Source organism: Primulina tabacum, chromosome 6 (assembly GCF_025594145.1).
Source record: "Primulina tabacum isolate GXHZ01 chromosome 6, ASM2559414v2, whole genome shotgun sequence".
In the NCBI taxonomy this organism is placed as follows: domain Eukaryota; kingdom Viridiplantae; phylum Streptophyta; class Magnoliopsida; order Lamiales; family Gesneriaceae; genus Primulina; species Primulina tabacum.
In genome coordinates, this window is record NC_134555.1 from 42,763,080 (window position 1) to 42,782,085 (window position 19,006).

Consider the following 19,006-nt stretch of genomic DNA (forward strand, 5'->3'; position numbering starts at 1 on the left):
AGAGCCAATGTCACGGGTTCGATTCTCATTGATTGCAAGGAGTGCAATTATTGAGAGGGAGATTGTTGGGTGCAATAATTGTCCCTGCTTGGTAGAGCGATCGAATCGTGGTGCTTGAGCTGTTGTGCGGTTTAAAAGATTAAAGTTGCACCATTACCACTAGCTATAGTTTTTGGTAAAGCCGATAAGCACTCGATTCTACAAATTGAAACTGTTTAAAAGTCTTGAATGAATTTGGTTCAAAAAAATCAAATGAAATCGATGATTTCGATTCTAATGAAATGAGAATTGTTCGAATCGAACCGACGATCATCCGGATATGTGACGAATCAGAGGAAAAAAAGAAGAGAGGGATGGAAAGATTTAAAAAAAAAAATAAAAATAGGGAAGATGAAATATATGGATTGATAGGTGTTCAGGGGATTGGGGCCATGAAGACAAAGACATGAAATAATTGAAAGGAGGGGCACTTAAAATGACATGTGGTGGCCAATCGAGGTGGTCCTCCACCAATCGAGGTGGCTTGGCCGGCATGGGGTGGCCGGAGCCACATGGGAGCGGGGTGGTCCAAACAGGACGAGCCCGTTCGAAGCACGACACGTGTCGAAATAAAAAGATAAGTGCCAGACTGGGGATAATTAAAAGATAGCTTGGGGATGATGTGATCAAATTAATTATCAAAAGTGTTCATCTCATTTAATATAACCACACGTATTATTTTTACTAAATATAAACTTTGCTATTATTTTTCAAATTGGAATATTTAGCGAGTATAATATAATATAATATAAAATTTACATTAGATTCATAAATATCAAATTTATTTAGTTTTTTCCATGATAAGCATTGAATTCAACACCCCCAAGTAGAAAAAATCAAAGAAGTGATTTTAATTTAATTTTATTATAAAGTTGTTCAAAAAAAGTGATTGGAATATGGGCCTGGATTTAGTCAATTTCAGTCCAGGAAAACATCTACAATGGAGCTTAAATTGGATCCATTGTTGGGCTGGATATGGATGGAGAAGGGTCCATCATCAGCCCAATAAGTATTGTTGGGCCTATATTATATTTCCCACTCCCATTGGCATGAAGAAAACTGTCGAATGGTTCTAATATTCAATCCACCAATAGTTTTTTTTTTTTTTTTTTTTTTTTAAGTTTCTAAAATTTCACCTCTATTACCAGGGATTCAACGAAAGGGTTGAACGAAATTTCACAAAAAATATATTATACAATCAGCTTGATATTTCATCGAAAATATAATTGGAAATTAACTTAATGCTTATTAATTCGATAATACTCGACGTAACGTTTATCACAAAATATACCGATTTCAAGATCAATACTTTATTTAAGTAATCGTGTTTATTCGAATATCACATACCTCGTAAACAATACATTTATCAAATTAAAAGTGCATTTGATATCAGAAATGCATGTTTCAACGTGATGAGTTTTTTTTTATAGGAATATTAAATCATAATTGTTAAACGGTTCGGACAAGATAATCATAAAACCTTGATCATGTTTATATTGTTGCATTTTTCATGCAAGTGCTGTATATATTAACTTTTTTTTTAATTTAATTTAACCACATATACATTATATATATATATATATATATAATTGAATTGAATAATTTAAAATTATAGATTTATAAATTTCAAATATATTGTAGTTATTTGGATGAATTTAACTAAGGAGAATTTTAAATTCATTGCTATATTATATTGTTATAGATTTAGGCGACAACTTTATTTGGTTAGCTATTTGAAAATATGAATATGAAATAATATGTTGGATAGATTTAGATTTCATTATAATTATTGTTATAGTCGCCTAAATCTATTTCAATTCCCAAATATAATCTTAATCTCAAAGGAAGAAGAAAAAGCACCTTTTTTTTGAGTGAAATTGTCTTGTTTAGTGGGATAGATCTTTCTAGTAAAATCAATTTGATAGTTATAAGATTAGTCCCCAAAATCTTTATGAAAAAAGAGTAGGTCTCTTGTGAGACGGTCTGACGAATTTTTATCTGTGAGACGGATAAACCCTACCAATATTCACAATAAAAAGTAATATTTTTAGCATAAAAGTAATATTTTTAGCATAAAAAGTAATTTTTTCATGGATAACCCAAATAAGAGATTTGTCTTACAAAATACGACATGTGAGACCGTCTCACACAAGTTTTTGACATGAAAAAAATATTCAAATATAACAACTTTTATGTTATTTTGGACAATGTTTAAGAAATCACAATTTTTGGATTCTACTTGAACTTTTATTTAAAAAAAACCGAGAAACTATTTTTTAATGTATTAAAACACAAAACTACTTCTGCCCATGATAAAAATCCATGTGTATAAAAATCCATGAGACTGTTTCACATGTTAGTTATGCGGACACATATACTCAATCCGACCAAACTTATAAAAAATATTAGTTTTTTATCAATTAATATTTTTTATCAGGTCGACCCGTCTGATGGATACGAGAGACAACCAACTATTCATGTGACACCAATATACTAAATCTAAGACGAGCTTTCGGGTTTGAAATTTTAGTATCATGTCATGTCCTAACTCTTAGGTATAATTCGCAACAAATCCATGTCTTTTACCAACTAAAGCTAAGAAAATACAAAACTACTTCAACTTTATGGGGAAAAAAAAGATGAAGAAACGCAGAAACTTTAATGAAATAGATGAGACGATCCCATGTGAACTCAATCTTAAAAAACTGAGATGGGTAAAGAAAAGTCAACCAAGAAAATAAAAGAAACTATGTGGATGGCTGCCTTTCTGTTTCCTGACGACACTTTCTTACGTCAAGAAACAAATAAAATATTTAAATTGATTGAACATTATCACATATTTAAATATCCAAAGTTCGAGATTAAATTATATTCTGAATTAAATATTGCGATTAATTAACAAAATTAATCTTGAATTTTAGACTCAATTATAGTAAAATTTAGTCAGTTTTTAAAAAGTCAAATAATATAATTATTCGAGAAAGTTATGTGAAATCATGGCAACAAATATTTCTTTTTGTTATTATACATTAAACAATACAATAGTGGTCAGGAAAAAAGTTCACATATTTTGGCTTAAGATGCTTGACAAGTCGTACGCGTCGTCTCTGTTGTTCTTTTCTTTTTCTTTTTTTTGAATTTTTTTTTGAATCAAGAAAGCAAGTAATGATTTGTTTCTATTCATCTGTTCTTGTTCTTCCGTGAAATGGGATATATTTTTGGTCAAATCTCCAATTCAGATGATTAATTTGATCCGGGACTAATCAGGTTTCTTGAAAATTTTCAGACTGTTCAACAGTTTAAGGTAAGTAGCTTATGACACTGAAACACATTCTTGAGTTCATGTAAATGGTGTCGTCGAAAAGAATGAGTTCACCGGCCAATCTTGAATAATAAATCTCCATATTTAGATGATCAGATGATTAAAAAGTTTGAACTTTCACTGTGGGATTGCTGTATTATTGGAATGAGATATATTTTTGGCCAAGAATTACTGTAGATGGTTGGTTTATCTTTCTTGATGGATGAGACTGATGTTTAAATTCTTGAAGCAGCGATTTCGATTGATTAGGATTATACGTATGAATTTCTTTTCTTCTGTTTTTTTCCCAAGATCACGTTCACTTGATGTCTGGTTGACCGTTGAAGACTAAACTTTTACTCTCCGGCGTCTTCGAATCTACCTCATCGATTTCCGGATGCTAACTATGAAATTTGGGAATGAGAAAATAGCCGTGTTTGCATGAATGGGGTGGAGTCGGTTCCCCTCGAAAAGAAAATATGTCTATATTTTGTGTTTAATTTTTCAGAAAATTATAGGTTCGAATAAATTTATCATAAAGCCAGCTTGTTGAACTAAATTGTGGGTCGTTCTGTAGATATAAGTGCTATACACGATGGGTTGGCTAACCAAGATTTTCAAAGGTTCTACCCACAAAATATCAGGTGGCCAATATGCTGGGAGATATGAAGATGATACTATTTTGGAAGTTCCGACTACTTCAGAGGTATTCGTTACCCTGTCATCGTTGAGCGTTACTGGTTTGATCCCTTTCCAGCATTTGAAACTGAAAATTTTCATTATAAATCTGATATACAGGAGACAGGGTCAGATTTTGACAGAGAAGAAATCGATCGAGCCATAGCAATTTCCATTGCTGAAGAAGATGAGAAAGTGAAAAAAGCAATAGGTATAAATCAAGAACCAATGGCATGATAGTTCTTTAATGTGACATTCTTGCTAAATTATCGAACCGTGTTGATTGTTAGATAAAGAAGCTCATTTGGAAGAAGATGAGCAGCTAGCTAAGGCCATTCAAGAAAGTTTGAATGTGGAATCTCCACCTCAATCACCTCCTCGAGGCCCTCGAACTCGGCCATCTGGATATGATTCTGGCAGTTTCTTTCCCCATAATCTATTTCGATATCCTTTAGGACACAGGTAACTGGTGTACTGGTTGGGATTTTGTTCTCGTTTGCTTATTCTTTCTTTTTTCGAAACAACAGTTTCTGTTTTCAGCAGAATCTGTAGTGGTTGCAATAGTGAAATTGGCAATAGAAGATTTTTGAGTGGCATGGGGGCCTTTTGGCATCCAGAATGTTTCCGTTGTGATGCTTGTAATAAACCGATTTTGGATTATGAGGTTCTGAAATTATTGTTTTGTACTAATGTCTTTTCTGATTTTCAGTCACCTATGGTCCTGCAAAACTAAATTGTTCTCTTAATTTTGTTTCAGTTTTCGATGTCCGATGGTCGACCTTACCATAAATCCTGCTATAAGGATCTGTATCACCCCAAGTGCGATGTTTGCAAACAATTTGTAAGAGCTGAAGTGATTCCATAGAGCAATAGTACACTAAATATTTCTGAGACATTTCTCGTTCATTACCTTGAATTTGGTGTTTCTTCGTTTCTGATACAGATCCCAAGCAATGCCTCTGAAGAAATTGCATATAGAGAGCATCCTTTCTGGCATCAAAAATATTGCCCGTCTCATGAGAATGATGGGACGCCTCGATGCTGCAGCTGCGAAAGAATGGAGGTTAGGATAGATATACACATTACATAATCTGAATGATGTTGAACCTGTCTTGTTGGGGCCTAGTCAGGATTATGTACATACTTAACATGGTGTACTGATGAAGAAATATTTCGTTCTTGCAGCCCGTGGATTGTAGATATTTGATTCTAGATGATGGAAGGAAGCTATGTTTGGAGTGTTTAGACTCTTCGATAATGGACACACACGAGTGCCAACCTCTGTACCTCGAAATCCAAGAATTTTATGAAGGTTTAAACATGAAGGTGGAGCAGCAAATTACAATGCTCTTGGTCGAGAGACAGGCTCTAAATGAGGCCATGGAGGGAGAGAAAATCGTAAGGGGGTTACTTTTGGATGGCGTTAACTTTCCAAAGTTGAGAAGTTTTTATAAAATCAAGTCATTTTGGTATCATCTGTATTGTTATATAGGGTCACCACAACATGCCTGAGACTAGAGGTCTTTGTCTGTCAGAAGAGCGAACCATTCGCACGGTACTGACATCCATATTGATTTTTATTCATGATTGATATTGAAGTTTATTCTTACATTTATACCAAAATTTACAGATTTTGAAGCGACCACGAATTGGTGGGTATCGAATAATAGACTTGTTCACTGAACCTTATAGGCTGATTCGTCGATGTGAAGTGACTGCAATCCTTGTCTTGTTTGGGCTTCCTAGGTAAGATTTGTGTTTTCTTTCTGTTTCTGATTCGGCTAATGCATCGAATAATTAAGAAACATTCAGGTTATTGACTGGATCCATCCTTGCTCATGAAATGATGCATGCTTGGCTTCGACTCAAAGGTTCTCGCGTTCTTTTTCTGCGATGCTGCCAGTTTTTGTATTGATTTCCGTCTCTCAAAACCGGTTTTCTTTCAGGTTATCCGAGTCTGAGTCCAGACGTTGAAGAAGGTATCTGCCAAGTGCTGGCTCATATGTGGTTAGATTCTGAAATAATTCCTGGTTCAAGTAATGATGAAGCTTCCACTTCATTTTCATCTTCTGAAGTGTCAACAGCATTACCACCTGGTTCTTCGAAGAAGGGGAAACGATCCCTGTTCGAGAAAAAACTTGGTGAATTTTTCAAACACCAGATTGAATCGAACCCTTCGGTAGCATACGGAGATGGTTTCAGACAAGGCAACAAGGCGGTCTTGGAGTTGGGCCTAAAGAGTACTCTTGACCACATTAGGCTTACAGGAAGTTTTCCCTGATAACTTTAAGTGAAATTCTTGTCATACATAAGAAAGAAAGAAGAAAAGTTAAAAGTATAGAAATAAAAAATGAAAACACAATGTAATGTACTGATCTGAGTCTTACATATATTATCACATACATGTTTATGAAATCTGAAATTGTTGTTGATTTAGAATATTACCTACAAACTTGGAAATATATGAACAAAATGGATCTTATGTTTGCCTGTTCTACTAGATTCTCATGCAGGACGATTAAACCGACAATGACTGTCCTAATTCCCAGTTGCCAGAATCCTGGAAACCTTCGGATTTCTGTAATAAAAAAAACTAACGACAACCCCGAATTCGCAAGAAAATGATATCATGATCAAATAGGCTTATGATTTTGTCCACATCTAATTAGGCCATCAACTCTGGTTTTTTAAAACCCTTGTGCTTATTTTTGTATATATAACTCAGAAGCAAGGACAAATTTGTGCCGCCTGAACTTGGATTCTTTGTTAAACTAATCTTAAAGGCTTCAAATAAAAATATCAGAACTTAACAAATATTGACGTATCAGGCAGACTATGACAGATGAGGGCTACTGTAGGCAAAGCTGGGGACAAAGCTCTCTGAGATTTTGCTTAAATAATTCTTAAACAATTCATTTATGCATCAAATAGCAACCCTTCTTCGTTTTTTATATGAACTTTTCACAAGCTGAGATTATCCTGCTTATATTATTTATACACCTTGCCTTCTTACAAATGAATCTCGAAAAAAATGTCAGTCCCTCATAATACCTTTCTGTCAATCTCTTCTCTGTTCCTCATTTTTGCAGCTTCCCTTGTTTCTGCGCAACTGCCTAATAATACAGCAGATACTGATTTTACATGGTCCGCAGAGACATCAATGTCTTGTGAAACGTATGTTACATACCGTGTTCGGGCACCTTATTCAGATCTTGCAAGTATATCTGATCTATTCGGAGTCAGCAGTATGGATATAGCGACAGCCTCTAGTTTACCATCAGAGCATCCTGTTCTGATTCCTAATCAATTGTTACTGATACCGATCAAATGTACTTGCAACGGAACATATTATTTCTCCAATGTCACCTATAGAATCACGAAAGGGGACAACTTTTACTCGGTTTCAATCAAGCCGTTTCAGAATCTAACAAAATACCATTTTGTCGAAGATATGAATCCCATGTTGGATCCTTACAACTTGACTATCGGAGTGGAAGCCGTCTTTCCATTGCTCTGTAAGTGCCCAAGAAAATCATACAAAGAAAATAAAATTCGACATCTGATTACTTACGTATGGCAGCCAAGTGATGATGTATTTTCTGTGAGTACGATGTTTCGGGCATCAGCATCAGATATTGTCATGGAGAATAATAACAGAAACTTCACAGGTGCAATATGCCTTCACGTGTTGATACCAGTAAAGTCAACGATTAAATTGCAGATGTTTCCTTCTCCGGAAACTCATGTTAAATCCAAACACCACTTGATTCTCATCACAATATTGAGCCTTGTTATGGCTCTCGTGATCGTGTTATCGGGTTTTGCAGCATACTTCAACCTCTTGTACAAGAAGAATAAAATGTTGGTTCGTAATAATTCTTCTTTAGAAACTTCTGATCTTATCCCTGCTTTCAGAGTCTCCAAAGAGGAAGCTTTTTCACCGAAGATCATACAGGATAAGCTGCTTCCAGGAGTGTCAGGCTATCTTGGAAAACCAATAATGTATGACCTGCATGTGATCACGAAAGCAGCTATGAACTTCACTGAACACTACAGAATTGGTGGGTCAGTTTACAAGGCCATAATAAATGATCAAGTTTTTGCTGTGAAGAAAACAAGAGATGCAACAGAGGAACTCCAAATATTACAGAGAGTGAATCATGCGAATTTAGTCAAGTTAATGGGAATTTCATCAGACAATGATGAGAATTTTTTCATCGTGTATGAATACGTTGAGAACGGATCATTGGAAAAGTGGTTGTTCCCAAAAGTGTCGTCTTCTTCAGACAAAGTTGAGTCCCTTAGTTGGAGGCAGAGGTTACTTATCGCCTTGGAAGTTGCAAACGGTCTCCAATACATGCACGAGCACACTCAACCAAGTGTCGCCCACAAAGATATCAGAACAAGCAATATACTTCTTGATTCTAATTTCAAGCCCAAGATTTCCAATTTCTCTGCAGCTACAGCAACTAATTGTTCCACGGTGCTAAAAGTTGATGTTTTTTCTTTTGGGGTCGTTCTTTTAGAGTTACTTTCGGGAAGGAAAGTTATCGAGATGAAGGACAATGGTGAAGTTGTAATGTTGTGGAAAGAAATAAAGGGTATCTTAGAAGTTGAAGATCAAAGGAAAGAGAGGCTAAGGAGGTGGATGGATCCAAGGCTGAAGGGTTGCTTCTGCATTGATGATGCTCTAAGCTTGGCGAATTTGGCAAGAGCATGTACTTCGGAAAAGTCATCGGACAGACCACGAATGGCGGAAATAGTGTTCAACCTCTGTGTTCTAACTGAATCATCTCCTCAGATGTATGAAAAGTCTGGGATTTCGATTTTGGAAGCCATTGGAGTTTATCCGGTTATTAGCCCGATTATGGCTCGTTGAAATGCACATAAACAAACCATGGTTTAGCGAATTATGGCTCTTTTCCTCATCATCACTCTAGTTATATGTAATGTACATAAACAAACCATGTGTACATTTTCTTGTAGAGGAAGCAGACCTTATTCTGATCAATAGTTTGTTCGCAGCAGATGTTTGATTTGTAAAAATTGTGTAATCATGCGGGGTTGAAAGGAAATTCATGGACAATTATATCCATTATTTACCAAGAAAAAACCTGTAAGCCACATAGATCGTCTGGACAAAAAAGTCCTTCGATAGCTTCATATCGAGCCCACTTGTTTCCACAACTGATAAACATTATCCTCCATCAAAATCCAGCCAACCATCCAAATTAAAGAATCCAAAAAACCCAAAAAAAAGGCACTAAATCGAAGACTAACCAGTGACAAACTCTTCTTCAACACATGACAGTTTCCACCACATTTAGTTTCTGATATTCTTCAATGGAAACCATTCTTTCTGCTAATTCCTTCTGCCCTCTTTTCAAGACACTTCTTTTCCAACCCAAACCGGCTTTCGGGCTCAAACCCATTTCTTGCACCCTCAGAAAACAGATTTCTCAATCAATCAAACAATCTTTCCGCAATCCCAGTTGGTTTTCTCATGTGAACCAGGGAACAGCAGCGCTCGCCATTTCTTTAGCACTAAACTTCTCCTGCCCGATTTTGACCGACTCTGCATTGGCCTCTGAATTTGATGTTTTGAGCGACGGCCCTCCGGCAGAATCATTCGTTGTTGATGATGCTGGTGTGCTTAGCCGTGTCACCAAATCTGATTTGAAGAGATTATTGTCGGATTTGGAGTCCAGAAAAGGCTACCACATTAACGTTGTGACTGTCCGCAAGCTCACTGTAAGTCGATTCCTTCTTGTTTTTCTTTGCGTTTTAATTAATGTAGTTGGTTATAAGTAAAACTCTGAGCTTGGAAGGCGTAGATCTGTCGAGTCTTTCCGATGATAAGTGAGGCAAAATTTTTGAAGTATGCGTAGTTTTCGAATAAAATATTTAAAGTCACGGCCTCAGATTAATTGATAGCTCAATCCCATGCGAAACTGCATGAGGAAAATCTAAAAATTTTCGTAGAAAAGAACGAATAATCACCATGGGATTGAGATGAAGTTTCTTCAGATTGAGACGGGTAGAATGTAACATTCAAGGAGATTTTTTTTACTCCAGATTCAAGGAGACTATAGCTTTTCTTTTACATTTTGAATTGTGGGTTTTCTTGGGCCCAAGAGCAAAGCCGATGCATTCGAGTATGCTGATCAAGTACTGGAACGCTGGTACCCAACTGTGGAGGATGGCAACAACAAAGGCATAATTGTGCTAGTTACCAGCCAAAAAGAAGGTGCAATTACAGGTGGACCTGAATTCATCAAGGCTGTTGGTGATTCTGTTCTTGATGCCACAGTATCAGAGAATCTTCCGGGTATCATTTGAATATTTGGCTTTTTTTTTCATTCTTGCAAGATTAGCCCATTTTTGTGTACTGCTGGTAGATTGAATATAATGGTTGACTAGATTGGATATTATTAAGATAATTCTTCAGCAGGAACTTGATTTTTTTGAGCTGATTGGATATTTGCAGTGCTAGCAGTGGAGGAAAAGTATAATGAAGCTTTGTTTAGTGCTGCAAAACGTCTAGTTGCAGCGATAGATGGCCTCCCTGATCCTGGTGGCCCTAAGGCTAAAGATAATAAAAGAGAGTCTAACTTCAAAACCAAAGAGGAGACAGAAGAGAAACGAGGTCAGTTCTCACTTGTAGTTGGAGGCTTGTTAGTGATTGCTTTTGTCGTTCCAATGGCACAGTACTATGCGTATGTCTCCAAGAAATGAAAATGGATCAATCTTTTTGCGTTTCGGAATTTTTTATTGGCTTTAGAGTTGAGAAAATGTATAAATTATTTACAGAAGTTTTCGTGGATTGATCAATCCATAGAAATGCAATGAGCTTCTGTCTCCTGTTTCCTCGATCTTTTCGGTCAAATATAATTATTACTATATTAAAAACTTTATCAAGAATGCGAAAAATCATCAGCTATAAGCAAAAATCAAATCACACAGACTAACAAATACATGTCTGAAAGCAAAAGACAGCTACAAAAGATCTGCAACAGCTTATCTAGGCCTGGTATGGTGTTCTGAGACGTAAATCGCCCATTCACCGGATACCCTGGAATTCGAAATTCTTGAAAGAGACCGGAAAATTTCATCTGTGCTGGGGCGATCTGATGGATCCTTCTTGAGGCAATTATCAATCAATCTGAATATTAAAAGGCCAAGCTCCGGAGGGTAATTTCCTTGCAACAAAGGGTCCATCAACAGCTTGAGATTCTCTAGTCCATTTTCTTGATCTAGAACTGGATCCAGGACATCTGATAACTGCAGATTCCCCTCGTACAGCTGGGAAACTTCTGATCCTGTAAGAATCTCCAGCTTGTAGTATAGGTCATTGACCATGATTTCCTATTCAAATTCAAAATAATCAAATCATATCATACCAAACATGTATTGTGCTAATTTTTGGACAAATAATAATAAACTATCAGTTAAACTCCATAGATTACTTGAAGTTTTTAAGATTAGCGAAATTTAGTATTTTTATATCTTTTAGAATAAAATTAAATAGATTTATTTATTTATAACATTTATTTTTTAAAAATCAAACATAATTTCAAATTTGATGAAATTATCAAATGAGTATTGGGACTTAACCATTACACTAAAATTTTTTTATCTGATGCACTTGAATTTATGCATGTGAAAATTCAATTTGTAATGTAAAAATTATAGCACGAACATTCTCAATCCATTCCAAAATTCCAAATTCAATGCTCGATGTACAGTTTAATGTTAAAAGCCGGATTACTCCTTCGCGTTCGTTCATTGTTTAAAATTAAAATTGGCAATTTGGAATATAATTTATTGATTTGTCATATTCCGATTTCATTCGAAATTTTGAAATAATTCGAAAATGTATAAAAAAAATTAATAATTCGAAAATTTCGAATAATAAAATGAACACAAAAATTTCAACTTTCCAGAAATGCAGCGATCAGAAAGAATTCCAGTTTCTGAAAGATTTGGTCCAACCCGCTGCAAGATGGAGATTTGCGGCCAAGTCCCGTCAATTAATCTCCGATTTCACCAAATGGAAGCCTTTAAACCCCTTACTGTCAGATGCAATCTATCCCAAAACCCTATATCGCCGGAACATTTGGGTCGTAACATGTTCATTCTCGGAATGGGTTTCGTCGGACGCTTCTTCGCTTCCGATTTGAAGAGCAGAGGCTGGTAAGACTTCTAATTGTGAACTGTGTTGTGATTTCGAATTGTTTTCAGTTGTGGGTGCTTGTTGATCGTGAAGGGCGGTGAGTGGGAGCTGCACAAGCGTCGCCAAGAAGAATGAACTCGAAAAAATGGGATATGCTTCTCATGTCTTTGATGCAAATGACCCACGGTAATATTTTGTGTTTATGATATTTGAAATTGGTTTGATGGCTTAGTTCACTTCTAGTCGAGGATTCAAGATTTACAATGTCCTGTTTTCCTTTTTTGATGGTTGGATTATTTTACAATTTTATTGTGCAATTATTGGTATTTGGCTAATGTAACAAGTTTTATGCTTGCATTGTTCAGACCTGAAATTCTAGAGATTGTTAAAAGTCATACACATCTCGTCGTATCCATACCCCCAGTGGCGGGCGTTGGTGATCCGGTAAAGTTTACTTCTGATAATAAATCTTTCAGATTGTGATTAGATTAATGGATATGTATTTAATGGTAGAATTTGACGGAAAAATATTGAACTCCTTATTTTAGGAGAATTTAGGATTATTATTACATACAAGGGACAAGAATATGATTTCTGCGGAATTCATATATATTTGAAACAAGCAAAAGAGATTCAGCATTTAGATTTCAAATGCTTCAATCTGCAAGCATTCCTCAAAGAACATACACTCAATTTCATGAATAATGATCACACCATTCTTGTGATGTCATCCGGGTTGCTAATCTGGCTTGCCTTTTGACAGATGCTGCGTGATAAAGAATTTGTGGAGAACATTTTAGAGGATGGGAGACTCCAATGGCTAGTATATTTATCAACCACAAGTATGTGAATGTCTAACAAACTATTAGTCATACACGAAAGGAAGTATAAAAATTGTCATCAGCATGCACAAGGAGAGACCTCTAGGCACACTGTCTGTTAATGTGGTTCCCTTTGTTTGCCTTTCTTTCACTCAAGTTTCCCTATTTTTTTTCGATCCAAGATTTAAGTGATTATTTATTTTGATGTATAGGTGTGTATGGAGATTGTGGCGGTGCTTGGGTAGACGAAGAGTAAGCTTCCGTCCACATTTTATTTACTCGGGTTCCAGTCAAGCTTAAATTCTGTTAAAAATTACACAAATAATCTTGTGACAGATATACTATAAGAACTACGAGTGAGCGGGTGATAGATAGGTTATCTGCTGAGGAAGAATGGCTGAGCTTGGGTCGTAATCTCGGGATTGCAGCTCATGTATTTCGCCTTGGTGGTATATATGGCCCTGGTAGAAGGTTTATAGTAATATTCAAATATTTTAACATTTTACTAACTTCGTGGCTTTTATTCAGTTGGATTAGAGTTCAATCTCTGTCGAGGATTATATCCTGTCTTTTCTTGTTTGACAGTGCTATTGATACCATGCTGAAACAGAAGCCTCTATCATTTAGTCAGAAAACAAGAATGTATAAAAACTACACATCTCGTATTCATGTGGCCGATGTATGCCAAGCTCTCAATGCCAGTGTTCTGAGACCGTCTCCGGGGCAAGTAAAAACATGCAATGTGTTCTATTTCCAGATTCGGTGAAAAAGTTGAAACACCAGTGGGAAATATAAGGAAGGATTATGAATGGTGTATATTTATTGTGATAGAATACTGATTTTACCTGCACTCCAAACATCAAAAGTAATCCTCTTCATATGTTCTGATGTATTTAGGAAAATATATAACATCGTGGATGATGATCCTGCTCCAAGAATGGAAGTTTTTGAGTACGCCCAGGATTTGGTTGAGGAGAAATTTTCTGAACATGGAGAACAATATGTTTCTATAGACAGAGATGAATCCCTTGTCAAGAGGTTAGGTTCCAGGGGCGAGAAACGAGTTTCCAATTCTCGTATGAAGAAAGAACTGGAAGTGAAGTTGCTTCATCCCACTTTTAGGTCTGGATTGCGGGCCATCATTGATGACATGGACCTTTCAGTTCTACAAAAACCTACAGGTTCTTGATGTAATTATTCAGTATTATAAGCATAGCAAGCCTGCCTGAGATCCCTCAAACATACAGAGGCAGTTCATATTTTGGGGGAGGAAGGTCGAACACAAACAGTGTACCATGTTGTCAATTGTTGTACTGATTAGACATGCTTGCTTAATGGGTACGAGTCTCATCTTGAAAGGGAGTTAGGAGAAACAATTTTTGTACCCTATATTGATTGACGTGTGAATTGCATCATGTAGTGCTAAACATGGAATTGAATTCTTTTTCTGATGCAATTCTGCGTCAGTCTCTTAATCTAAAGGCTAGCATTTACTTTGAGTACTTTATTCTACTACATTATTCAACAAGATAGCATTGAATGGTAGGAATCAGCAGGGTCACGGCATGACATAGCAGGTTAAGATCATAAATTCCACTTTGTTTTACAGTGATAGTTTGATTATAACATAATTAATCCTCAAGAAAAATAACAAAATATTTGATCATAAAGTTCCTTCATGTCAATTAAAAATGGGAGAGAGAACTCCTCTATTATTCATTCATAATGATTCCATCCTGCATCTATTTCTAGCTGCCATTTAACAGGAATACATACCGATGTCCTGATTTGAACTGCTAGTAATCATCCTCCTCAATATCACAGTCCTTGCCATCCTCGTTTCTTCGCTGCACTTATTGGCGCGTTCACTCAAATCATGGATAGTCTTGATAAAGTCATCGGCTTTTGTTTTAATCTCTTCTACCACAATCTCCACTGACTCAGCGTCTCTCATTGCAAAATCTGTGTAAGTTGACAACTCCTCGATTTTAATTTGAAACCTATCAACCAGTTTTCCGATGCTCTCCAAATCCGTAAGAACAATGGTACCAAAAATCTCCATTGAACTAATAAGCTTCCTTTGCCCCATCAAATCTTTCTCACATTTCTTCCAAAACGAGTTAAGCCAGTTCCCCATTGATCCTAAAGGGATGGCTGCTGCAGCGGCCAGAGCCGTCACGACTGGAGGTGCGGTGACTGCAGCTGCCACCACCGAGCAGATCAAAACAGAAGCAAATGTCGCTATGAATATCGCATTGGAAACCTTCCTCCACACTTCTAATCTCCGCAGCTTCTTATCCAATTTCTTATCCTTTGCTTGCAGCTTCTTCAACATCAAAACCTGCCGAGATCGAATGGAATTAAATACCTCGATGAACTCTGCGGCGAACGGATCCCCAGCCGCCCTAAAATTCCTCAGTTCCTCCAATGTTCTTGAATAACTCTTCACAGGCCCGTCTCCCGAATGACGTTCTTCCTCAAATTTCTTGAGGGCAACCTTGATAATAGACTCGATAATCTCAGCACGTTTAAGGCAGGTATCAAGGTATTTGCAGAAATCTAGAGTTAAAAGGCTATTCTCGAAGTAATCATCCACGAGCTTCAACAATTCAGGATCTTTCCATATATCTTTCTTGTCCCTGAGGATGATTTCGACCACCTCTTTATTCATTTCGAGTAAGAATCCCGTGGCTTCACCGAGCGAGTCGAGAGAAATGGCGCGAACCTCGAGCTCTACGGCCATGGAGTTGACAGTCCGGCGCGTGCGAAGCTGGAGGTTCTCGTCTAACTTCCGGAGATCAGGATCCTCGCGGCAAGCGTCTTCATATGAGTTCAGATCGGGGACCGTGGGCTCCTCTTGTCCGCTGGTGTTGAAGTTGGAATCTGAGGCTGCTCGAGGCGGAGGCGGAGGCGGAGGCGGAGGCGGAGGCGGTGGCGGGTAGCGACTGCTGCTGCTGCTGCTTCGATCATTTCTGCTGATTTGGCTGCCCATTTGAGAGAAATTTTCAAGAATCGTAAGACAGGGTCTGTCTGTATAATCCGCGTGAAGTAGCAGAAGATGAGTCGCAGAGAAGAAGGTAGCAGCCGGGAGAAGTCTTGGTCTTCTTCCTTGCAATTTCGAGGATTTCATTTAAGAATGTTTGCGACCTTAAGTATACGGCCCAAATGCAATATCTACAATCAAATCGGGCCATTTTCCTGTTACCCAACGAATTGCAATTTGTAGAACAACTTTGTATACACTGTCGAAAACAATTTTAAACTTGATCTCTCGCCCCTGATCGTAATAATAACTAGCAAACTTTTGCATGCTTACATACAATTAAATTTTAAATTTACACAAAATTTATCTCTTTAAATGTAAATTCCCGATTTTGGGCATGAATCGAGAAGAGAAAAAAACCTGATAATATAATGAACAACAATCATTCTGACTATTGGACTCTCACAACAACTTGATTTCGAATTATTTTTTCAAACTAGAATCATTAATCTAGCTAGTTTCAACTTGTACATCAAACAGGTATTCGTGTCGAGCGAAAATCACGAAGGAAGCACGGACAGTTTTTGCTACCACCTATCTCGAGAATGACTTGAGCTAAATCTTGGTGAAGAATACAAAGAGCTTGTTTGTGATGGCCAAGCAAGACAATTCAATTATTTTTGAAGAATTATACGAAAAACTTCTTGACTTCCAAGCCCCTATGCTAGGTACCCTCTTCACCTAAAATAATAATTTTGGCCCAAACTAAGACCGGACAAAAATTGGTGGAAAACCCGAGTTAATTTAAATGCTATGGAGAAAAGGGATTTGGCACATTTTAATAAAAAAATGAATTTGTGGTAATAGGAGGATCGACCAAGTCGTGGCCGTGAGGACACATCAAGCGATAGATTATTAAATTAACTTTTTTTATGGTGCGAATTTTTTTTGGTATTATGTAGGTAAATTTTCGGACTAGAGTAATAGTCTGTAAATCACATTAGTCAGATAAACTAACTACGTTGGACATGTCCTATGTGAAAAGCTCGCCCGAGAAAATTTCATTAGGGAGAATCGAACTTCTGATAAATGATTAAACATTTCGTACAAAGAGGAACAAAATAAGTGTAGAAGGTCATCAATCCCCCAAGCAAATTTCAATCAATCTATATATATATAAAAGCAGAGTTTTTGCCAAAAATAGTAATTTCCCGCCAAAATGTCATTTCTAAAAAAGGAAAGTTATATCAAGAATATTGAAATACGTGTATTGCAATAAATGATAACTTCAATTATTGCTTGCATTGATTATATCAATTCATTTAATTCAAATTCGAATTTAATTCATTTTTATATTAATTCAAATATAATTTATGTGTTCTATGTTTTTTGTTTTTTAATCAAATTGATATTAAACTCTATTGAAAACATAAATTACATTAAAAAATTTGCATTGATTATATCAATCAATTTAATTTGTGGTATGATTTTGTGTTACTATGATATATTTGATCCTAAATGCATATTATTTCGAGATTACCTTAATTTGAAAGAATTAATGCATTGTAGTTTTCTTCAAAAACCATATGTATATTATATCTCTTGAATTGTCTTCTTAAAAATTCAAATAAGAAAGCTCAAGAAAATTAAAAGAGATATATTCAAAAGAATTTCAAATGGACATTAAATTATCCTCAATAAACATGTATACTACCTTCAATAATCAAAGATGTTTGAAATCCAATGCATGTATTATATGTTTTTTTTTTTACTCGAATTCAAACTAAAATATATTGAAAACGTAAAATATATTAAAATATTTGTATTGATTATATCAATCAATTTAACTAAAAACATTATAAATAAATTTAAAATACAAATGATTGCAATGTTCAGTATCACTCATGAGGTAAATCATTCAAAAACACATTTTGCTATTTTAAGTATTTCCTGTCCAAATTACTTACTAAAAAAAGAAATATAATATTTAATTATTTTATTTAATTTTTCTAAATAAAAATTGGTTGAATGTTAAAAGTTATCACCATAACAAATTTTTCCAATGAAAAATTAAATTACCATTTAATAATCATAAATTTTTTTTAATCTCAAATGCATATTATTTCGAAATTACTTTAATTTGAAATAATTAATGCATTGTATTTTTCTTCCAAAACTATATGTATATTGTATATTTTGAATTGTCTTCTTAAAAATTCAAATAAGAGAGCATAAGAAAAATTAAAAAGATATATTCAAATGAATTTCAAATGGACATTGAATTACTCTCAATAAACATGTATATTACCCTCAATAATCATAAATGTTTAACACCCAATGCATGCAATTCGAGATTTACATAGTTTGAAAGAGTTAATGTATGATATAATTTTGTCAAAAATATCCAATGTATAATTTTTATCTTTTGGGATGTCTTATTTGAATTTTAAATTATAAATAACGTAATATTGCATATTATATTATAAACCAATTTTATTCTATTTATCTTACTGAATATATCTACTCCGAATTTGAATTCTAAAATGACTTCTCTTTCAGCATCATATATGAGTTGAATCCTTACAAGATGTAATGTTCGTTTAAATTTAGATTTGTTCGTTTTTATGAACTGCCTACATATGGAAACAACGAGACATCAAGTTTGAAATATGTCTTTCATGATCGAGAAGTAAAAAATATTATTCTTCTATTTGTACAAAATTTTAATTATTACATATTACTAATGTGATAATTTTCTTCTATATTACAAAATTTACAGATACATGATAGTATAAAATGTCCCGTAATAGAAATGATTAAACCAATTCTAAAGAAAGTACGCATCTTATTAGAAGACACCTTATAAAATTTATTGACGTTGTTTTGGAATATACATAGTAAATGTTAATACAATAACTTTTCTGATTTATACATAATTTACTTATATCACATTTTCATTTTTCTTTCGGAATAATAGGCTGTTGTGTATATTATGAAGTGATTTTGTAGAT

General features: G+C 35.3%; 5 protein-coding genes across 8 annotated transcripts; 4 read left to right on the top strand and 1 right to left on the bottom strand.

Annotated features, from left to right (window-relative positions):
• The first annotated feature begins 3,099 nt into the window (after positions 1–3,099).
• Positions 3,100–6,504, top strand: LOC142549732 (protein DA1-related 1-like). 2 transcript variants are annotated; one of them, XM_075658836.1, is made up of 12 exons: positions 3,100–3,343; positions 3,918–4,046; positions 4,139–4,229; positions 4,309–4,480; positions 4,559–4,682; positions 4,776–4,859; positions 4,962–5,081; positions 5,204–5,416; positions 5,511–5,573; positions 5,649–5,764; positions 5,831–5,889; positions 5,965–6,504. In XM_075658836.1, the coding sequence occupies exons 2-12, from the start codon at positions 3,936–3,938 to the stop codon at positions 6,297–6,299; spliced, it is 1,488 nt and encodes a 495-aa protein (XP_075514951.1). In that variant the 5' UTR covers positions 3,100–3,343; positions 3,918–3,935; the 3' UTR covers positions 6,300–6,504. The 2 variants fall into 2 exon arrangements, with proteins under 2 accessions (XP_075514951.1, XP_075514952.1); XM_075658837.1 differs by having other exon boundaries at positions 4,562–4,682.
• A 203-nt stretch (positions 6,505–6,707) lies between these two features.
• On the top strand, positions 6,708–9,469 carry LOC142549731 (serine/threonine receptor-like kinase NFP). The gene has a single exon (XM_075658835.1). The coding sequence runs from the start codon at positions 7,050–7,052 to the stop codon at positions 8,895–8,897; it is 1,848 nt and encodes a 615-aa protein (XP_075514950.1). The 5' UTR covers positions 6,708–7,049; the 3' UTR covers positions 8,898–9,469.
• LOC142549736 (UPF0603 protein At1g54780, chloroplastic-like) lies at positions 9,353–10,881 on the top strand. The gene is made up of 3 exons (XM_075658842.1): positions 9,353–9,769; positions 10,154–10,346; positions 10,506–10,881. The coding sequence occupies exons 1-3, from the start codon at positions 9,362–9,364 to the stop codon at positions 10,751–10,753; spliced, it is 849 nt and encodes a 282-aa protein (XP_075514957.1). The 5' UTR covers positions 9,353–9,361; the 3' UTR covers positions 10,754–10,881.
• Positions 10,882–11,868: 987 nt separating this feature from the next.
• LOC142549734 (uncharacterized) lies at positions 11,869–14,464 on the top strand. Of its 3 annotated transcripts, XM_075658840.1 has the most exons (8): positions 11,914–12,211; positions 12,285–12,377; positions 12,557–12,635; positions 12,955–13,033; positions 13,225–13,264; positions 13,349–13,483; positions 13,598–13,735; positions 13,910–14,464. In XM_075658840.1, the coding sequence occupies exons 1-8, from the start codon at positions 11,964–11,966 to the stop codon at positions 14,199–14,201; spliced, it is 1,104 nt and encodes a 367-aa protein (XP_075514955.1). In that variant the 5' UTR covers positions 11,914–11,963; the 3' UTR covers positions 14,202–14,464. The 3 variants fall into 3 exon arrangements, with proteins under 3 accessions (XP_075514956.1, XP_075514954.1, XP_075514955.1); XM_075658841.1 differs by having other exon boundaries at positions 11,869–12,211; positions 13,349–13,823; positions 13,910–14,147; XM_075658839.1 differs by having other exon boundaries at positions 11,890–12,211; positions 13,349–13,735.
• An 88-nt stretch (positions 14,465–14,552) lies between these two features.
• LOC142549733 (UPF0496 protein 1-like) lies at positions 14,553–16,161 on the bottom strand. Its single transcript, XM_075658838.1, has one exon. It carries the CDS (start codon positions 16,140–16,142, stop codon positions 14,772–14,774), a length of 1,371 nt encoding a protein of 456 aa, XP_075514953.1. The 5' UTR covers positions 16,143–16,161; the 3' UTR covers positions 14,553–14,771.
• Between the last annotated feature and the right edge of the window lie 2,845 nt (positions 16,162–19,006).